Here is a 21,491-nt window from a genome sequence, read left to right as displayed (position 1 = left end):
GAGAAATGTTATTGTTAGATAATTGTGTCTCTCTTGCTTATATGAGTTCATCTGCATGGTCCTTTTCCTGTTATTCGAGCCATTCAAATGGTTCTAACAAACTGGAAGAGAATTGAGGGCAGCTAGATAAAGGTGGAGTATGACTTTTCTAATGTTAACTTGGAGTGTTAGGAGAGAGTGTTTTAATGTCTTTACAAACTATGTAGTCATTTAGTTCACTTTTCTACTTTTGATCAACTGCAAGAACCAATCACGTGCTTGAGACTGTGTATGCAAAGAGCTATGTTTACTTATATCTAACAGTTTTTCTTGTTTTTAGACTTTCAGGAGCCATATGCTGTAGTCGTTCTCCTAGAAAAGGATTTAGTGCTGATTGACCTTGCACAAAATGGGTAAGAATCCTGTATTCTCTAGGTATTTTTGTCTGATCAGTCCATTATTCTGCTCTTCAAATTTTCAATCCACCGTAATGCCTCTCATGTCCAGAACTTAAAACTTTGAATACAAAGTATAAGTTTCTTTCAGCAGAACAGAGTATATTTTTAGATCAGTTTTTCTCCAGGTAATATGTAGTATGTGAGTTGAATACTCTGTTGAATGTTAATGTTTTCCAAACTTCATTGTCAGAAATTACTAACAGATCACTGGTGCTTTTTAATTATTACAGTTTATTTTAAATTGTGTTCATAGTGTGATGGGAGGAGATTGGCTGGCAAAATACTGCACAGAATTTTGGGAATGGATCATGGTCGACAGTGTTGGGATTGGTTGGGTTAATTTGGTTGACACTGAATTTTGTTATCTCGCATAAATAATTGTAAATATTGCTAAGTGAAGATTTACTTATTGCTTAAAAGCAACTCACCACAGATGCAATAGCTATCAGATACAAGATTTGTATAGAGATATTTACAAAATTAAAATAGTAACATCAATTCCCTCTTTTTTTAGTGCAGTAAGAGATCTTTTAATGTAGTAATGTCCTATGCTGTTGTATGATTTTACTATTTCTTGTTAAAAATGAACATGTTTTTCATTCTGTTTTAGAAGAATCTTTAGTTTCCAACATAGCTTAATGTGAAATCATTTGTTGTTGCTAATTTTTCTATTAAAGGAATTGAAAGGATTGACCTTTCTCAAACAAACAAAAAAAAGTATAGTATGCATTTCACTGGAGAGAAATGTCCTTTGAGCACAGATACATATAACTGTTTGTTTTTACTATCTTTTTTTCTACTTTACCTTTTTTTCCTCATGAAGGTTCTATCACTCCCCAGTTGGAGTTGAGGAGTATGTGTGCTTTTTTATTTCTAATTGGTAACCAAAAGTTGCTATCTATGACTTTCAGAAAGTGACCTTGGAGTTGCAGGCAGGTTATGAAATATGTTGGACGAGTTCCTGTCTAGGAACAGCATAATACAAAGGGAAAAGTAGATTTCTCCTATTCAAAGGATAGACTGCAGAGTAGAAATAAGTTCAACATGGCAAAGTGCGGAGTTTTGCAGGAGGAATCCCAGGCATCTGTACAGACTGGAAGGAGTGGTCCTTGAGAGCAACCCTGCAGAGAAGGACCTTGGGGTCTTGATAAATGAAAAGCTTAACATGAGCCAGCAGTGTGCTCTTGCAGCTCGGAAGGCAAATGGTGTCCTGGTCTCCATCAGAAGAGGGGTGGCCAGCAGGGACAGGGAGGTGATTGTCCCCCTCTACTCTGCTCTTGTGAGGCCCCATCTGGAGAATGTGTCCAGGTTTGGAGCTCCCAGTACAAAAAAGACAGAGAGCTGTTGGAGAGGGTCCACAGGTGAGCCACAGAGATGATCAGGGGATTGGAGCACCTCCACTATGAGGACAGGCTGAGAGAGCTGGGCTTGTTCAACCTGGAGAAAAGAAGGCTGCTGGGTGACCTCATTGCAGCATTTCAGTACTTAAAGGGAGCCTACAAACAGGAGGGGAGTCAACTGTTTGAGCAGGTAGATAACAGCAGGACAAGGGAAATGGTTTTAAGTTGAGGGAGGGGAGATTTAAGTTGGATGTCAGGGGGAAATTCTTTACAAAGAGAGTGGTAAGGTGCTGGAACAGGCTGCCCAGAGAGGTTGTGGATGCCCCATCCCTGGAGGTGTTCAAGGCCAGATTGGATGGGGCCCTGGGCAGCCTGGTCTAGAATTAAATGGGGAGGTTGGTGGCCCTGCATATGGCAGGGGGGTTGGAGATTCATGATCCCTGAGGTCTCTTTCAACCCTGGCCATTCTGTGATTCTGTGATTCATGTTATTACAATTAAGACTTGTTAACTTAAATTCTTCCGCAAGCCATTAATATAGGAAAGTTTTTAAAATAGGAAACATAAGGGAATAACAATGTTCTAAACATGTTCTAGAAAGAGTAAAAGATGCTGGTTCTGTTTCAAGATCTATATTATCTTGATAGTGTGTTTAATGAAGTTGCTTAATACATTCATTCATAATTTAATTTTATATGCTTTTACTGTCCTCTGTACAAAAAGAGTGCATTCTTCAGTGTTTCACTTATTCTGCATTTAAAATAATTTTTTTTCCTAGATTAACTTTCTTCCCCTTTCATCTGTTAAAGGTACCCTATATTTGAGAATCCCTATCCTTTGACAATACACGAGTCTCCAGTTACCTGTTGTGAATATTTTGCTGATTGTCCTGTTGACCTCATACCTGCTCTCTATTCAGTTGGCGCTCGACAGAAACGTCAAGGTTACAGTAAGAAGGTACAACATCCAGTACATGTATTTGAAAATACAAAAAAATCAACTGTTCTGAATAGGATAAGCATGGTCCTTCTATGACCAAAGCTTCATCTGATTAAGTTATCCTGTCTTTAGCTAGTAGATGTCTGGAGGGGTTTATAGCATATGTCATGCTGTAGTCATTCTTTCCTTGGTGTGCTCCTGTCGATAGCCAGATCACTGGAAGCTAAGGGACTTCTTGGTGCAGGGGTGTTTTCTTACAGTACTTGTTGGCTTGTCTTTGCAGTAAACATGTCTAATAAATTCAGAAATTTTGAAATTCTGAAATCTGCAGTATCTGTAGAAATTTCAGTGATTTAACTCTGCACTGCATAATATTTTCTTCCTCAGTGTATTTGTTTCAATGTTCACATTACTCTCCTATATTTCCATATTTATTCCCTGTATTGTATTTGTTAATCTTCTAGGAATGGCCTATCAGTGGAGGCAACTGGGGTTTGATTACTCAGAGCTATCCAGAGATAATAATTACAGGGTAAGTGACACCACAGTGCAGTAATGTGTATTTTGGTCCTTTGGTCCTTGTATAGAAAACAATATTCCAAGAGTGGTGCAGTGATTTAAGAAATGATGTTCACCAGACAATCCATATGCTTTGACAAGAAAGTCAATCAAAGCATGGAAAAGAAACACAGGAACTCTGTGACAGTGTTTTATATAAATTATTATTCTGATGTGGTGTTAGGAGTGTGTCTGCTTGCAGTCAATATATCGTGGAAGAAACTCCTCCTTTGTTGTTAACTTCTGCATAATATTTGAGTTGTTTTAAAGCATAGGAAGTCCATTGACCTGTTATTGATTTGTTGATTTTTATCTTTGAGATGGATCCTTCTAACTTTACTGCAAGGAGTGTAAAGGACCACCACTACATTTTGTGTTTTTTTTTTTCTTTTTCAAACAACTCATGAGCCCTCCTGCAGATTATTGTCACTTTGTACTACACATTAGAGACTTTGAGAGTAAATCCTGAGAAATCCAGTTTCAAGGATAAATAAATAAGTTAGATGACGTTTGCTCTGAGGTAGTTAATTTGGGCACTGCTTTATGAGTATCCCTTCAAATAAGGTACATATGTTTAAAAACAAAAATAAAAGTCATAAATTATTCTGAACTACTTGCAAGAAATGTGAGTAACTCAAATCAGTTTAAAGTGGTAAATTAATATTAGTGCAGTGGAATTCAGTGAAGAACCAGTGAAATAAGTTTATCACTTCTGACTAACTGGGGCAAGTGTTTGTAAAATACTGGTTTTCAGTAAGCTATTAAAATGCTGTGTCATTATAATAAGTAATAAAAATGGAATGTTAGTCATATTTTTAATTGGTTAATAGCAAAGAGGTCTAATGCTCCAACTAACAATTTTCTGATCTAATGAATTTTTTAATATTTTGTAGGCATGCTGATGGGTCGATCAAGTTTTGGGATGCCTCAGCAAGTAAGTTTTTTCAGAAGAAATTTTTTTCTATCAAACAGGAGATTTCTAAATTTGAGGAGATTTGTCTAATTAAATGTAATTGTGAATCAGTCATTGTCATAATTCCTGCCCCATGTACAGTCAACTCCTTATAAAATTTTGATTCAAATTAAATTAAAATAATGCTAACATAATTTCTCAGTTATTCCATCGCAGTGAAAATGCACTAGTAGTCCAAGAGCTAGCAAGAAAACGTTTGCTTTAATTCAAAGGTAGTTTATCGTACATGCAGACATGCAGATAGGCAGATGTATTCCTTTTTAGTACAATTAAATTCAAGTTGTTCGTTGCGGTCTAAAGGAAGAGAGTTGTGTTTATATACACCAATTTGCTGTAATTGGTGCTCTAATTGACTTCTTTTGACCACAGAACAAACCATTTTGCCTGTCTCGTTGGTTAAAGGGTCAATTACATCTAATGATCTACAGAGCTAAGAGTGAGAAATTCAGTAAGAATTCAAATTGGAATGGACTCTGAGTTAAATGTTTTTAAATCATCTGGTTCTGACTAAACTTACTCCTAGGACTTAAAAGCTGTCTGAAACAATCTTGGAATCATTACCAGTTTTCCTTGAAAGCTTGTGGAATACTTGTGAGATTCCAAAGTGCTCTAGGAGTATGTGGGTGTGGGAGAGAACAGACGCAATATATGTTTAAAAACTGGGCAGAGGTGTATTTGGAGTGTTGTAGATCCTTAATTTGTTTGGACTGGGGGTGGAACTTGGAAAAAATAATTGGTTATCTGTAGTTAAAAATAATATCCAGCATGGATCTGTCTAAAGCAAATTCTGTTAAAGCCAATTATTATCCTTTTAATAACAAATTACTAATCCCATTAAGGGAGAAGCTGCAGGTATCTTCTGTCTTAATTTTTAACAGCAGTACAGCCTTATACATGAATTGGAAAATTTGATTCAGATGAAACTGCATAAGAGAAATAAGGATAAATTAGATTTACATAAGGGTGTGATTAGTATTGTTGTCAAGTGTTTGGATGATTGACTCAAGACTGTGCCAGTGAAGTTTGAAAGCAACACTAAGGCAGTTTCAAGAATGTTGGAAGAAAGAATTCCAACTGAGAATAATATTACTCAGAACTTAATCTGTTAAAAAATTGGAGGCCTATGGGAGTGCAGTGTCAGTGTTTGCACAAGTAATAATAATTAGAGTGAATAAATTGGAATATCACTAAAATGAAGATCAAATAATTCTTACAGTTTTAAACTGTGGTAAGGACTCATTAGGACAGATCTGGAAACTGCACTCTAAAGAAAAATGTGGATTCATCAGAAGGTTGCATTTTGTTTTCTGCTCAATGGTCATTCAAAAAAATTGGTAGAACATGGGAAAGAGGCCATGGATTTGAAATACTGTAAGCAGAAAGGGAAGGAGCTTTACTTCTTGTGCTACAGGCTAAGCTGAGATATGGTAAATGTCACTAAATATTGTTGTTATTATTAGAGAACCTAATTATAGTTAAACTTGTGAAACTGAGGATTTAGTTTTTAACTTAAATGTAACATCTCTTTTAAATAGGAATTTTTTTTTTCTAACTAGCTGATCCTGCATTAGGCAAGTTGTGATGAATGGTATCAACTCAGATATTCTCTGCCCTCCTTTGCTAAACAAAGAGATGTTTTCTGTGAAGCTAAATTTCTAAATTAGAAAAGTTACTGAGATAAATATATGTTTAAATAGAAATTAATTTTAATTTCTTTTGAATTGTTCCTAGTAACGCTGCAAGTACTCTATAAGCTAAAAACAGCCAAAGTATTTGAAAAATCACGGAATAAGGATGACAGGCCAAACACAGATATAGTAGATGAAGATCCATATGCTATTCAGATCATCTCGTGGTGTCCAGAAAGTAGAATGCTGTGTGTAGCTGGAGTTTCTGCACATGTCATTATCTACAGGTTCAGCAAGCAGGAAGTGACAACAGAAGTCATTCCGGTAATTTATATAAAGATTTTTTTTTCAATTTTATAAGATTTCTCTATAATAAGACTGTCATAGCGATTTAGCTTTTCATTGTTTTCATTGTGTTACTCAAAAGTACCGAAAAAATCTCCTCAAAGCTAATAAATTTCTTTTTCTATGAAAGAAAAGTAGTAAACTAGCAAATTCAGCAAAAATGAAAGTTACACATCACTACTTTGGCTTTCATTGCCTCTCAGATTTGCTGCCAATAGTAACTCTTTGTTCTAACTTTCAATGCAAAGTGTGTGTCAAAGCTTAGTTGCATCAGACAGTTTAAACAAGTGAGTGAGATACAGTCAAAGAATTTTCAAAGACTTCAGTGAGGGAGTTGATGACTCTTTTTCTTGATTCCTAATCATTATAATCTGTCTTGGTGTACAGATATAGAAGAAGGGTACACCATACATGCCCTAAATTCTGTCTAGGACTTTGCTGTCATGTTTGATTGTAAGGTTCCAGGATAAATTCTATTACAAGAGTTCAAATCCTTTGTTAAATCAAACACACATATGCAACTTCACTTATCTGGAATGAACGAGCTGAAAGTTAACTTGAAGGTTGTTAGTCATCAAATACACTGTGTTCTGAGTACTGCCTTAATGATAATGCTGTTCTTTTTCTTCTTATTTTTCCACTTCAGACAAATATCAGTAAAGGAGATAAGACATGCTTGTTTTTTCCTTCAAGTATTTACTCGTATTCATGCACACTGCCTTCTAAGGGAATGTTGTTTTTTCTGAAAGGTTTTTAGAAATCAGCAGTCAGCAAGCCGATTCAGTACTTGAAGTGTTTTTAAAACTACTGTATAGATCTTTCGGTCTGAGTTAAGTTCTGTTTTCCAAATGTTGAGATTCAAACAGTAGAAGATCTTAATGATTACACAATTAATACTAATCTGAAATATGATGAATTTATTGTTTTAAATGTTATGACCTAACTCAATGCAACATTGAGCAATGAATTAAATAGTGCCACTGTATGAGCAGGTCAGCTAGGTTCTATGGCTCTTCCTAGTTTTAACATTCTAAAACAACATAAAATAAGCCTCCTTCATGTCTGTATTACATGCTTGGAATGATGATTAAACGGGCTTTGTTTCCTGTATTTTGTTTCTTTTCAGTAATAAACAAGAAACTTTTAAATAGCGGAAAATAAGTTAATTTTCAAGGTTTAACCATCACATATTCAATCTTAAGTGGCTAGAATGATTATATTTCTGAAGACTGTATATGTGTTTAAAAAGATAATAGTAACATAAATATTACAATCTGAAGATAGAGAAGTCCCGAATGTCTCCCTTAAGACTAGTATCTTAATTGTGCTTAATCATACACTTTTTCTGAAAGACCAGCTTTTTTAAAAATTATTATTTATTTGCTTTATTTTTACTTTGCAGATGCTGGAAGTGCGCCTGTTATATGAAATAAATGACATTGAATCTCCAGATGGTGAACAGATACCACCATTACCAACTCCTGGCACGAGTTCCAATCCTCAGTCCATTGTTCCCCAGTCTCATCCATCTACTAGTAGCAGTTCATCTGATGGCCTTCGTGATAATGTCCCATGTTTAAAGTAAGTATATTCTGTTATGCTTTTGTTATTTGTGAAACTTTTCAAGAATATTTACATTGTGAGACGATATGTACTCGGAAATTAATGTAGAAATGCTACTGTAAGTGAAACTCTTGTTTTCTAAAACAACATCCCCCAAATATCTGAAATCCGAATTCTGTTTCAAGAAATTACAATTTTAATCTTAATTTATATAAATGTCATAATTCTCGGTGATTTAAAAAAATAAATCAGAAGATAATCACCATATAACTCAGCCTGCTTTAGGAAATTTTACTAACATTGATGTTAATATAGTTATAGATGTTCATGCTTTAGAGCAAACTTTTAAATGGGAGCAGTATAGTTACTTTGAAATTTTTGTGTGCATTGAAGTGAACAGATCACTTAACACTTCAGCTCTGCTTAACTTTAGGCCAAGTATGTTTGAATAGGCATCACTTGTTAGTTATTTGTAAGCAACAACAGTCTGTTCTCATGATGCCTCTTATTTTTTTTAAGTGTAAGTTTTTAGAACTATTCAATTTTTTAATTGTTTTCAGTTTTTAAATTGGGAGATATTTCTCCCAATTTTGGGAGTTTTTGGTGTATTTCTGTGTGTTTATTCCACTGAGAAATTAAGGTTAACAGAAGACTTGCTTTTTTTTTTTTTTTTTTTTTTTTTACTCTTTTACAAGAGTGCATCTTGAGACCTCTTGACTATCAACTTTTGTTATAAAATCTATGTTGCACTCTATTTTCAGATATAAAATTAAGACATGTATTTAATTTTTTCTGAAACTTTAAACTCCAATCTTAGATTTCAATTTCTTGAGTTCATCCATCTAGAAAATAGTTAATTCTGACAGGTTTATTTTTTCTGAGGATTAGTTTTGTATCTTCTTGATTATACTGAGTTATATAAATGTATTGAAGACAGTAAGTTTAAATGAAGTTAGAAAGACAAAAAGAGATTTTGTAAAATATTGGCAAATCAAAATATTAAATAGATAAAAAAGAAACTCAGGACTTGGAGGACCTGATGATCTGTATAGAGGATTTTTTTTTAATTCAAAAGATAAGAGAGTCTTAATACTTTCTGTAGGACATTCCTAAGTTTGTTCATCAATGCGCAATGTGTTTCCAAGACCTTCAGTCCTACCCCACCATCTCATACTTGTTCTGTGAAACTGATACACCATTATTTTCTTTACAGTTTTCCAAACTTTTCAAAGTTCAATGTGATACCAAATTCAGTGAATTATGCACATTTAAGAGCACTTCAGAGTCATAAAAATGTGATGTTTTGTTTACTTTGCAGAGTTAAAAATTCTCCTCTTAAGCAGTCTCCAGGCTACCAAATTGAGCTAGTTATCCAACTAGTGTGGGTGAGTGGAGAACCTCCTCAGCAGATAACCAGCTTAGCAGTCAATTCAGCGTATGGCCTGTAAGTATATTCTACGCAGCTTTTTCAATATTCTGTCAAAAGCATTTGCTGTTAAAAACTAAGTCAGCGTGTGTTCGTGCAAAGTCTACAGCAACAGAAAAGATGCAATTAGATTTCTGTGTTTCCTGATAGTTCATTTTGGTGGTTTGTGGTAGTTCCTGATGATGTGAATGTCACACAAATCAACATCACTCTTCCTTATGTGTGTTGTCACTGTAAAGCTAAGAATATATGTCAGTTAAGGCTCTATTGGATAAATTGGCATGAACAATGATCTGCTTTACTCAACATTACATGTTTTAAAAAGTAAATGCTTAAACAGTGCTACATTCTAAAATAGTAATTTGTACATGCTCTTAATTTATAGCAATTTATTAAAAGGTAGTAATAATAAAATATGAAAAAAATGGGAAATCTTAAAATTCTGCATAGCAAAAAATATCAAAATAAAATTATACTCGCATTAGCGTTATCTTTCCTTCCACGTTATCTTTTTCCAGAGTAGTTTTTGGAAACTGTAATGGTATTGCCATGGTTGATTACCTCCAGAAGACAGTCCTCTTGAATCTTGGCACTATTGAACTGTATGGTTCCAATGATCCTTATCGTAGGGAGCCACGATCTCCCCGAAAAACTCGTCAGCCATCTGGAGGTGAGTAACCCACAGCCTGTTGAAAACAACTTTGCCTGTCTTCTGACCTTTTCTGAGCTGATAGTGTCTGTTCTCTGAATGCATGTATGCTTTTGCCTTCTCAATTTTGTTATTTCAAAAATATTGCTTAATGAAATCTATTGATGCTTGATATAATCACTTATATTTTTATTAACGTAATGTATGTTTAAAAAAAAAAAAGCAGTAGGGGAGAAATTTTGTATGTATAGATATAAGCTATAAAAACTCAGTAGATTTATGCTGTTAACTTACTAGCACAGCTGGGAGGAGATTTAATATCTTGGTATTTCTCATAATCCTAGTACCCAAATCATAAGCTTATATGAGCCCATTAATTTTGGCAGATACCCAGCATATCTGCTGGGATCATTTTCTGTCTTATTTCAGCCTTTGTCTAGAAAGAGTGTTATGCTGTGTATACTCTTATATTTGTTTTAAAGGAAGCTTTTGATATAAATGAACGAATTAAAGTTTTTTTTTTTTGTAAAAATGACTGTTTTGAAAAGATACTGAAGAAAGGTGGTAGTTTATACTAGGAGGAAAGTAATCTTTCAGTCAAAATCCCAAACATTTTTATTGGCAAAATGAAAAGTTAGAACTTTAAATAATAAGGAGAAAATAGTTTTAGTTGATATTTTTAAGCTAATTTTTAAAACACCTAAAATGGAACTGTTAACAACATCACTGTTGCCTCCAAATGATTATTATTGGGAAACACATTGTTTAGAAAACTTCATGGTTGGTTTACTTTAAGTGATTCAGAATAAAGTTCAGGTAGTGTTATACTGAAGTGAAAATGGATGCTCCTGGACATATTTTAGTAAATCTTCGGTTTGAGAAAGATTTTGTTGCCATCTGTCAGATTTCTTCAACTGAGGAAGGTGCTTTAAAAAAATAATTAGCTTAGAGAGGAACACACACGGTTCTTGGGGACAGATGTCTTTTTCTGTTGTAGAGAAAGATAAGTATTAAAACAAAAAAGCATTCAGAGAGAAAGAAGTAACTTCACTGGTTCACTCTGTTAATGTCTCATGGTAGTAAAGGACTTGCCTTGTGCTGCATGCATTTATGTTTAAAACTGCTTTTTGTAGTGCTAAACATTAATCACTTTGTTTTCTTGCTTTTTGTTGTTTAATGCTCAGCATAACTGTATTACAACTGTATCTCTAAGATACTCCTCAGTGGAGTCCTTTTTGTTCATTAATGTAACTATTACCTGAAATTGTATATTTTTTTAATCTTACATTTTAATACTAATGATCTGCATGGCAAGAGCATTTTATAAACCTCATTATACAAGTTATTCAACTGGCTTTTCTGTCTCAAATGTACTGTTAGTCTCTCCATCTTTCCTTTTCTCATTGCTGCGTAAAGGTATGCTGACTGTGGCTTCTTGCATGTGCGGCCTTTCTAACTTATATTCAGAGTCTGTGAAAAAGCTTCGCACCTCTTATATAAGTAAGTCATCTCATGACCAAAAGAAAACTATTTTTGAACATCTGAATTTGATTTTTTTTTTTACTTGCTGTTCACTTACCATAAATACTTTTGTTATACCATTTTAAATAATTGTTTTACTTTTAGAAACTGTTTTGAACCATACGTCAATCGTATTTCTTGTTCATGACATCCCTAATAGAAATGGGAAGAAAAAAAAAGAATGACCATAATAGTCTCTGTATTAGGGGGAAAGGGTAGGAGGGAGAAGGAAAGCGAGATCTAAGATAATCTTAGAATCTTTAATCTTAGAAGTTACTGATGTCTATGGTCCCAAGATCTTACCATCAAATCCATTAGTCCTCTGAGCACCAAGGCTAGAATCTGCCTTTACTTGTTCTCTGTACTGTAAGAAAAAGCTTGAGAATTCATGCTTGATTATGGTTATTATTATTAATTTACTTTTTAACATTGTAAAACACAATGATTTGTCTGTTCAAGTGGAAGTTTCCTTCTACTGAGATGTTGCTTTATAGGGATTGAGAGTGGAGGTATTAGTGTATTGTCCAGCCCTGTAAGATTTCCAAGCACTTTTGATGTTCAAGAGCACCGCAGTAGAGTCATAGCCCATCAGAAATGTGAGTTACCTCAGGGTTTTTCTGACTTATTCCAACATTCACAGCATCAAAGAATTCAGAGCATATGGACTTGACTTCAAAAGTATATGATTCCTTTCCCTAGCATGTCATTTTTCTCCAGCCTTTGGGCAGAAGTTTGAAATCTGACTCCCTTGCTAAATAGGGAGTAGAATAAAACAAAATCCAAGGAACCTCGGTAGTGGTGGTGAAAGAAACACTTAAGACTGTGGTCCAGTTCTATTAGTTCTGCTTTTTGTTTTTGGTTGTTTTTGGTTGTTATTGTTGTTTTGTTTTGTTTTGTTTTACCAAAGAGAGAGAAAAATACATTTCAGGGATGGTAGACTTTCTTTGTCTTCCATCATCTGCTGCCAAGGGAGAGAGTGATATGTAAAAGAAATGCTTCTGCTTTGAGATGATACAGAACTAAAAGGCAAGATCGGCTGCTCCTTTGTCATTTTGAAGGGAAGGAAAAGGTGGACAGTACTCCCAGAATTACTTTCCAAAGCTAGCAATTGAAAAGCTGAGTCTACCTGGAATATTCAATATGTTATAACACGTTTTTGTAAGTGTTTATTTCTTAACCTTGATGCTATCCTCCCTGTTTGAGATCTTTGCTTGATATACTGTTTCTGAAATGTGACAGGATCACAGAGCCATTAAGAAGACAGACAATACTGGAACCAAGTATCAAACAGTTCGTAACTGTAGGACTACACGAAAGAATGTATCAATAGACGTTAGCTCCATAATTAAATCAACCAAAGATAACAACCTTCACTCTTTTAAAACTTAGTGCTGGTGGGAGTTGCAAGGTTTTATGTTATTTCTCAGTTAGTACAATGTACTACATTTTTTAAAATAAAAATCTGTATCATTCTATAACACTTCATATGCTTTATTAGAGGCAGTTCAAGATTATTCTGACAAAATAGAAGCAGTTTTTGCTTACATGTGACTTTTGCTTATGCATTAAAGACTTTTTTTTTCTTTTTATTGTAACCTACAAGGATTTCAGTTGTTGAAATCAAAACTAGTAGAAGTAAATACTGAGAGTGCTTGTTCTGGTTGTTTCTCACATCCTCTTTCTCCTTGAACTGAATCTAGACCTCAGCACTCCTTTTTTAAACTTATACTTGAACTAAACTAGACCAACGTCAGCTGTGACTAAGCCAAATATAGTACTGAAGCATAAAGTTTGGTTTCTGGATTAGGGGGCTTTTCTGACTCTTTCAAGTCAGTTGTTTAATATGCTCGTATTTTCACATCAAGCTAGTTCAAATTTTTAATTGGACTTGTTTCCAGTGAAGTTGGTATATAAGTGCCTGAATGATGTATATATATGAACTCACAAAACTCAACATATTAGTTAATTTTGACTGTAATTCTAGGGAATTTATAATGCAGCATGATATCTTTTCCATCTTTAATAGCATTATTTCTTTTAATTCATTTTTGTGTTTATTTCAAGTTTCTTGCTACTAGAGTTCAGAAAGAAGCTAAGAGCTTATTAGAAGATTAGTTTTTCCTGGTCTTCTAATCAGGCTTTAGTTCTGAAATGGAAAACTTAGGACCAATTGGCTTTAAAATCCCTCGTGAGTTGTGCATTTGTAAGCCTGAAATCATAAAACTTAATTCAGAATTCAGCGCACAAATTGGCTATATCGGTACTTGAGATTATAAAGTGTACAGACCTTAGTATTTCACAGACGCAACTCAGGTCATATTGAGTAACAGTAATTAGTGCTATTTATAAGAACTACTACATAAAATTATTTTTTTTCTGTCCCTTCCTCCTCTTTGTCAAATAATAGCAGTGATGACTAATTAGATTTCCAGGATTTATGTGCAAGAATAATTAGCATCATGCCATAATTTAGTGGTATAAATCTTATGCATACAATTAGCAAGTAGTTTTATGATACGAATGTTTTGAGGTTTTCCGTTGGATCAATTGATGCGAGTTATTCATTAAGATGAGTATCAAATTGTAACCTCAATACTTATTACAGTGAAAGCAAGTGTGTAGGTATATGACTTTGTTCTTGGCTACATACTATTCCTGTCAAAGCAGGATTACACTTCTTACAGGAAACAAGTGTGAGAAGTTCAGCTCTTCCTCTAAAGAATTACAATAGAAGGAGATGGGAAGTTAAATTCCTAAACTTAGACTTCGGATTTGTATAGTTTGGCTCCCTAAGGAGCATGATCTGGGACCGAGACGGTTTTTAAAAGCACAGCACAGTTTTGTCCTCTTAATATTGCTACTGTGAGGATTTCCTTAGTATTTGTTCAAAGAGCGTTGTTTAAACCTGCCATCTTCAGTAATGAGCAAATCCACATAACGTGATACTGCATTGTTTGTTGTTGTCCTGGCAAGTCAGAATTGAAGCTGTACTTGGATCTGGAGTGATAAGTGCTCATGTTAATGTGTTTTATAATAGAACTTCATGCACATTAGGTATGTGTGTGGCATGTATGAGCATGGCACCAGATCTAAACTGTCAGACTTCTATAACAAACTCCAAAAGGCCTTGGGGAGCATGTTTTAAGGTGAACTTTCGGAGCCGTTCTTCTAGCCTGCTTCTGTCCTAGATCTAGAACAAACTCAAAATTTTAGTAGGCTGGATGAGTTGCTTTGGATATATTTTCTTCCACCTGTTTCAGACCTGTTAGAAAAACTTTTGAATTATTGTACATATAGAAACTATGCTGCTCTCACAGTTATCCGGGCTCGCTATGTACAGATATACCACTCTCATAAGGGATACAGTAGTAAGTAGCTCTTAGTTAAGTCAGAAGACATCATCTTCTAAATCATGACAAATGCATAAATAGTTTTCCCTGAGCAGCAGTCTTGGCACAAAATTTAGTCTATACTCTGCTCTTTCTTGGCCTGATTGTTGACAACCAGATCTAATTATTGCTGCCACTAGAAACATGCATTTTAGGCTGTTGTTGCTACAAGAATATTGATGAATGGGCATTCCTCAGAGTCCTAACTTCAGACTGAAGGCCTGCAAACCTTGTAGATACTCCTTTGTTATGCTGGCAAGAACTGCTTCCCCTCACACTTAAGAACTGTTCATTTTCAAATCCCTCCCAGCAACTCTGGCAAAGATTTCTGTTGGGTTAGTGAAATGAAAGTAGGAGGTGACAAGAATAAGCCGTCACTTATGAAAGAATATTAAAATACCAAAATGACATCTGTTCTCTATGGGTGAAGCAATTTCTTCAATGGCTACTATGAGAAGAGTCCACCTCAAAGGTTCAGGACACCTAAAACAACTTTGCATAAGAAGCAACTTTTAATCTGATAGACTGTGGTTGGCTGGAATTTTTTTTAATTCCTTCTAGTGATGCCATAGCCAGCCCAGCAAAAATGTTCTGTGCTGTCTTTGCTTTCCATAAGCTGAAAGAGTAGGGAGATGCTGAATACCTGTTTCAGGTGAACTGCAGTCATATCTGAATGTTCAGTATTTATTTACTTGACTGTTCCCAGTACCAAAAATTCATTTCCATTTTACATGCATAATAAAAATCTTATCAGGATCTTCCTTTACCTTTGAAGGCTATTGGGTATCATCAAGGCTATGTTCCTGGAATGCTAACCCCATACTCCCAAGTCATAATAGAGCTCTGTAAATTTCCAGAAATGTTAACCATAAAGGTCATTAACCCTAAGCTGATACTGATCCCCTGTGTTTAGGATTAGTAGAGCTACTAAGCATGAACTTGTAGCATGTAGTCTGCTCAGACCATACCTGAGAGAATAACAAACACTAAAATTGCCTTTAAAAGTATCTTGGGCATTATTATTTAAATATGTGTGAGTGGAATGTATATAGCCTACCCTTGGTACTATCTGAAAATTGTACTGCTTGCTGGGAGAGCAGCTTATGGCTTTTTGAAAAAAAAAATATTACACAGCCCTGGGTAGCACAGAATGCATAAACTCTCAAGTGTGTTTTAAACTGGTGGTTTTGGAGGTGAAAATGTACTTTGTGGGAGAACATGTACCATGATTATCCCATAATACTCTATGATTTTAGAAAAAATACTTAAAATTGTTTACCACTATGCAGGAGAAAGAAAACATATAGCTTCTACCTGGGATATCCCCATATGTTTTCAAATTGAAATCAGTTCTTTGACTTTTGTTAAGTGCAGGCTTTACCTGTTCATAAGGTCATTTGCACATCACCGTCATCACTGAGTTTTTTGAGGTGCAATTTGCCCATGCTTTTAGTCTTAAATAAACCAAAAAGCTATATTGCATAAATATAACAGTGTGTGAATGTAGCATAACTTCAATGGATTCCACAGTGATATGATGTCTTTTTTTTCCTTTAAATTATTACCTTTGGTTTTGATAATTGGGAAATCTAACACTTGTATAGAAGAGGAAATAAATATGGGGAAAGAGAGGAGGAAAAAAAATATGGGAATAATTATTACAGATGCACTGTTGAATGCGTCTATATAGATAGGCTTTGCCTGTTCAATCTCTTGTTGCTTCAGCTGTTACTCCCCTGGAGGTTTTTAACTTTATTTGAAATGCCAGCGTGCATGCAAAAACCTCCTATTTAACAAGTATTTATTTACTTACCTATTTAATTTCTGTAAAGTATTGCATTCTTGTTTACATTAGTATCACATAAAATATCCCTGAAGGAAAACAAGATTATATACATATATATACAAAATATATATAAATTATATGTGCATAATTCACCTTAATATATTAATAAAATACTTTATCCTGGGCTGTTTTGCTGGCAATTTCCTATCAAAAATGAAAATGGTAACATATCTTTAAGCTCCTGGTTCATGTCGTGAAAGCTATCTTATGATCCTAAAAATTATTCCATCTTTAGCATCAGATGCTGAACTCCTGTGCTTTATTTCCTTACTGAAATGTAATTGCATTACTGAAGTGTAAAGAATGAACTTTAGGAAGCACCCAAATACTGTAAAATCTTAAAGTGACATTTTCCAGCAGAACTCCAAGCTGACCTCTGTAATACAACATTAAATATAAAGCTCACCACTGCAGCAGATAAAGCTGAAAACAAATTGTAAGCAAATTGGTAAGCAAATTGTGAAAAACACTGGTTATATATCTGAGTGTGGTTGTCATCTTCAAGATCCTCTTCTACCTGACTTTCTTTTGCAATTATATATATATATGCGTGTATATATATATATATATATATATATAAAATTTTTTTTCAAAACAGAAATGTGTACTTAACATACATTCATGGCATGGAATTAACTGTTCAGATTATTTTCATACTTAAAAGAGGGTTCTTTTTTACTGAAATTTAATGAGGAAGTATGTTTTGTAAAATCCAGTAAGAAATCTTTAGTAGGATGAAGCGGCTTTACAGTCACTGCGGCTGATGTCTAAATTTAAAACAAAGAAACAACAAAAAAACACAACAGTGTAATACTAACAAATTCTACCACAACCATCTGGTTTGTATCTAATTAAATATCCAGTTTCTAACTGCAATGGAAGAAAGGAAAAAATAGCAGCCATGCTTATTAGATGCTATTTTTGTGTTCCAGCAGGTCTTTGTGATATAAATGAGGGTACAGTGGTGCCAGAAGATCGCTGCAAATCACCCACTTCAGGTAATCATAACTTAGTCTGATTTTCAGCTTCTTATTTGCATGGAAGATGGCATACTTGAATACAGACTAGTTGCATAAAGCCTGTAGTCTTCTCACAAGTTGTTGTAGCTTTCCTGAAAAATGTTGCTGTGCTGCACCACTGTGTTTTTAAAGGAAGATTAATTTAATAGATGCAATAGAAATGTCATAAAGATAAGTGAAGAGATAAAATCTGTAATATTTGTTGTAAGGAACATACTCCACGGCACAATCGAATTTTAAAACTCTGATAAAAGATGCTCTAATTCCTTTAGGAGTACATGTGTCTGGTGTCTCAGAGTCCTCAAAAGTGGTTTAAGAAAAGTCTGCAGAAGGAGCAAAGGAGCTAGTTTTTTTTTTTCCTTTGGAATCAGAAGTCTTCAGAGGCTTACATCCTTACAAAGTAGGATTTCTCTGCTTAAAAAAAAAAGTTCTGTCACTACTCCTGCATTTGACTATTCTAAAGGAAAGCTGCAGTAATGATGTATTACTTAGATTTTTTTTTTCAATGTTGGCTAATTGAAACTATAACTATGTAAATATTACGTGTCAATATATAGTATTAGAGATGAATGTTTGTTGTAATCAGCAAATTTTTTGTTAGAATAATGCTGGATTTTTAAAGTAGTACTGTGTCTCTTCATCTGCTTCATTCAAATCCCCACTCCAAATTCAAAGGTCAAAGTTGCAGATTTACCTGTTGTAAGGTGTGCAGTAGGACAAGAGTCAAGGTTTGGAAAAATCTTAAATTTACCAGTTTGCCTATTCTCCATCCCTCCTGTTTGAGTTGTAGTAGACTAGGTTAAAATGTAATGCAGTTTGGATATTTCTTTCTAGGTGCACATGCAATACTAAAAAAAAATTCTGAATTCAAAAAATAGAGAATGGACAAAAGACTGAGGTGAGAAGCCACAGTTGCAAGCCCTGTAGATGTTTGTAGTAGTGAAGTTGAACTTCATCTTGCTTCCCTTAGTTCTCTCAGTTTTTCATGAATGAGAAATATTCACGGCAGACTTCTCCAATATTTCCTTTGAAAAAGGTACTTGAAAGTAGGGATGGAGACTGGCAAGCTGTCACCTCACTGGTGACAGAACACTCTGGTCTGTGTGTGCTGGGGAAGGCCAGCCATTATGGGTAAGACAAGAGCTGCAATTCCTTAGGTTTAGTTTCTAAGTTTAGTGGTTTTTTGGGGTGTGGTCACAAGACTGGAACATTCTGCTACAGGGATAAGAGAGAGTTTGGGTAAATCAGTTGCACAATATTGTTGAGTTTAAGATGCAGGACAGAGGCTGGATTTAAGTGAACTTTTTCCAGAACAGAGTTGGCCACTGAAGAAAGAAACACACTGACACCAATGGCTTACTTGTTAGCTACTTTAAGTCTGTAGGAGTGGGTTGACTGTACTATTAGCTTTGACTGTTACACAGTATGACCTATAAAGCAAATCAGTCACTATTCGGGTTGAAGTCTGCATTTGCTCAGGGCTGAAGCGTCTCTTCTGTGAGGAAAGGTTGAGGGAGCTGCGCTTGTTTAGCTTGGAGAAGAAAATGCTCCAGGGAGACCTCATTGTGGCCTTCCAGGACTTGAAGGGAGCATATAAACAGGAGGGGGAATGGCTGTCTGAGGGTGGATAGTGACAGGACAAGGGGGAATAGTTTTAAACTGAGACGGGAGGTTTAGGTTAGATATTAGGAGGAAGTTTTTCACACAGAGGGTGGTGACGCACTGTAACAGGTTGCCCAAGGAGGTTGTGGATGCCCCAACCCTGGAGCATTCAAGGCCAGGCTGGATGTGGCTCTGGGCAGCCTGGTCTGGTGGTTGGTGACCCTGCAGATAGCAGGGGGTTGAAACTCGATGATCTTTGTGGTCCTTTTCAACCCAGGCCATTCTGTGATTCTGTGATTCTCTTCCACCTTCCAGCATACAGGTGAAGAAGAACCTAAGTTGCATTTAATTTCCTCCAATGGGTGTTAATGAATTTCAGAGGACTGTAAAATAGACTGTCAATTGTATTCTACTTTTTTAATAATACAGAAATGCTAGTGAGGGAGGTGCAGTGGGTGCAAGGGTTGGGTAGTAGCTTTATGCCCCCCTTTTTTTTTGTTTTGTTTGTTTAACTGAAATTAGGTAGTAACAAAGTGAGGACTCTGAGGACACTAATCTGACCGTAAAACATCTCATTGTAAACCAGCATGTTTTTATGTTTGCAGATGTCACTGTATCTTATTTCTATACTTTCACAAAATAGTATCCAGTAAAATTTTCTATTTTTTTGTTGAAGTTTGTTTTTGCTTCATGGCAATAGGAAGCTTCAAACAGTGGGACTTACAGCCACCATTGCTGACTGCAGTATTAAGAATTTTGAGAAATCTTTGTTGGCAGAAAAGAACTGTGGCTGAACAATTATTTATTGCACTGAAAAGAAACAGATTTGAAAAGCTTTCTCATTTATTGCTGCCAGCAATAAATTCTGTTCTGTGAATCACATTTAGATGAATTTTTGTCTGGAGTCATGATTACAAGAGTAATCTAGTTATTCAACATAAGCATTTTATTCAGTGAGGGAAACGTTTCTAGCAATATAACTTCTGCCCTGCACAGAATAGTACCTTGCATTACAATTTTTGTGGATAACCTCAATATAGCAGAATTCCTGACTCTCAAGAATAATTTGGAATCCACAGCATCTAGCACAGCTACCAGAGAATACCAGTATCAGTTTTTGATAATTCAGTACATCTTCTTTTCTACCTTAAACTGAAAGCTTTTAATAATACATTGGGTATGCATCAAAAATAAATGTATATCTATTTCATTCTGTCTTTGCTCGTAGGTTCTGGTTCACCAAATTCTGATGATGATGAGCAAAAAATGAATAATTTTATAGAAAAGGGTACAGTATTTTTTTTCCTTAGTTTTTGGTTTTGTTTTTGTTTTTTTTGGAGTTTATCCTTTGATATATATATTGACCTTTTTTTTTTTTTTTTTTTTTTTTTATTAAAATACTATTTGCAGTGAAGACCAAAAGCAGACAGTTTTCCAAGATGGTAGCCAATGACATAGGTAGGAACTAGAAAGATTCTTTTCTGTTCCTGTGTCTCACTCTATGCACCACTAACCCTGCAGCAAAAAATAAATTAAAATTTTAAAAATCAAATTTCAATGCATATTCAATTAATAATTTTTCATTCTTTATTCTACTTGGTAATTCTGTGGGCTGCTTCTATGCTAAATATACTGGGCAGAATGATTTTTAAAAAATCAGGGATGCTGGTGGCTTAAATTCTGGTTTGTTTGGTTTGGGTTTTTTGTTTTTTTTTTCTGTTTTGCAAATGAACTTTTCTATTTTCTGGATGGGTAAGATTCTAATCTGTATTAGGAGTTCAGTCTATGCAAGTTACAACATTATTCCACTACTTATGCAAGGGTACAGGTGGCTAATCTTCTTTCTTTTGTGTTACATTCATAGCCGTATGGTCAGATTTGTATATTACAGTGATCAAGATAGAGGTAGTGTAATGTTCTCATTTAATCATTTGATCATGATTACCAAATCATGATTTGGTAACATCTACCAGTATGCTCCGTTATTGTTCCAGAATTGTTTTTATTTTTCTGCGTCCAGCTGTGACACAATTGCCTACCAGCTCCAGACTTGTCTTAAAAATTTGGTAACAGACTGCCTTGGAATATGTTGTATGCAGGCCATAGATTGAACCCTTTTGTGATTGGAATGAAAACTAGCTCTTCTTACAGCTATTTGGTCATTAAATAAATGAAAGCTAGAGGTTGAGTGATTTTGGGAAAAGGATTCTTCTTTCTTACCTGGGATATGGTTACTTTCATTTCAGAATCACTGTTG

The 21,491-nt window shown here is 34.9% G+C and overlaps 1 protein-coding gene across 5 annotated transcripts in view; it reads left to right on the top strand.

The window, feature by feature from the left end:
- Positions 1–21,491, top strand: part of STXBP5 (syntaxin binding protein 5) — a 102,400-nt gene that overhangs the window by 61,016 nt on the left and 19,893 nt on the right. For 2 of the 5 annotated variants that reach the window (XM_042884137.1, XM_042884120.1), the window contains exons 11-19: positions 320–392; positions 2,586–2,733; positions 3,180–3,247; positions 4,167–4,207; positions 5,978–6,198; positions 7,622–7,800; positions 9,101–9,226; positions 9,727–9,878; positions 17,546–17,611. In XM_042884137.1, coding sequence (XP_042740071.1) covers positions 320–392; positions 2,586–2,733; positions 3,180–3,247; positions 4,167–4,207; positions 5,978–6,198; positions 7,622–7,800; positions 9,101–9,226; positions 9,727–9,878; positions 17,546–17,611 — 1,074 coding nt within the window. Of the gene's footprint in view, positions 1–319; positions 393–2,585; positions 2,734–3,179; positions 3,248–4,166; positions 4,208–5,977; positions 6,199–7,621; positions 7,801–9,100; positions 9,227–9,726; positions 9,879–17,545; positions 17,612–20,462; positions 20,523–20,644; positions 20,693–21,491 lie in introns of all 5 variants that reach the window. The other 3 variants (XM_042884113.1, XM_042884104.1, XM_042884128.1) reach the window with 3 other exon arrangements.

This window comes from Lagopus leucura, unplaced genomic scaffold, assembly GCF_019238085.1.
Source record: "Lagopus leucura isolate 7727_CA_CO unplaced genomic scaffold, USGS_WTPT01 Super-Scaffold_73, whole genome shotgun sequence".
NCBI classification, from domain to species: Eukaryota; Metazoa; Chordata; class Aves; order Galliformes; family Phasianidae; genus Lagopus; species Lagopus leucura.
The sequence above is the reverse complement of the archived record's forward strand: the minus strand, read 5'-3'. Positions and strand labels throughout refer to the sequence as shown.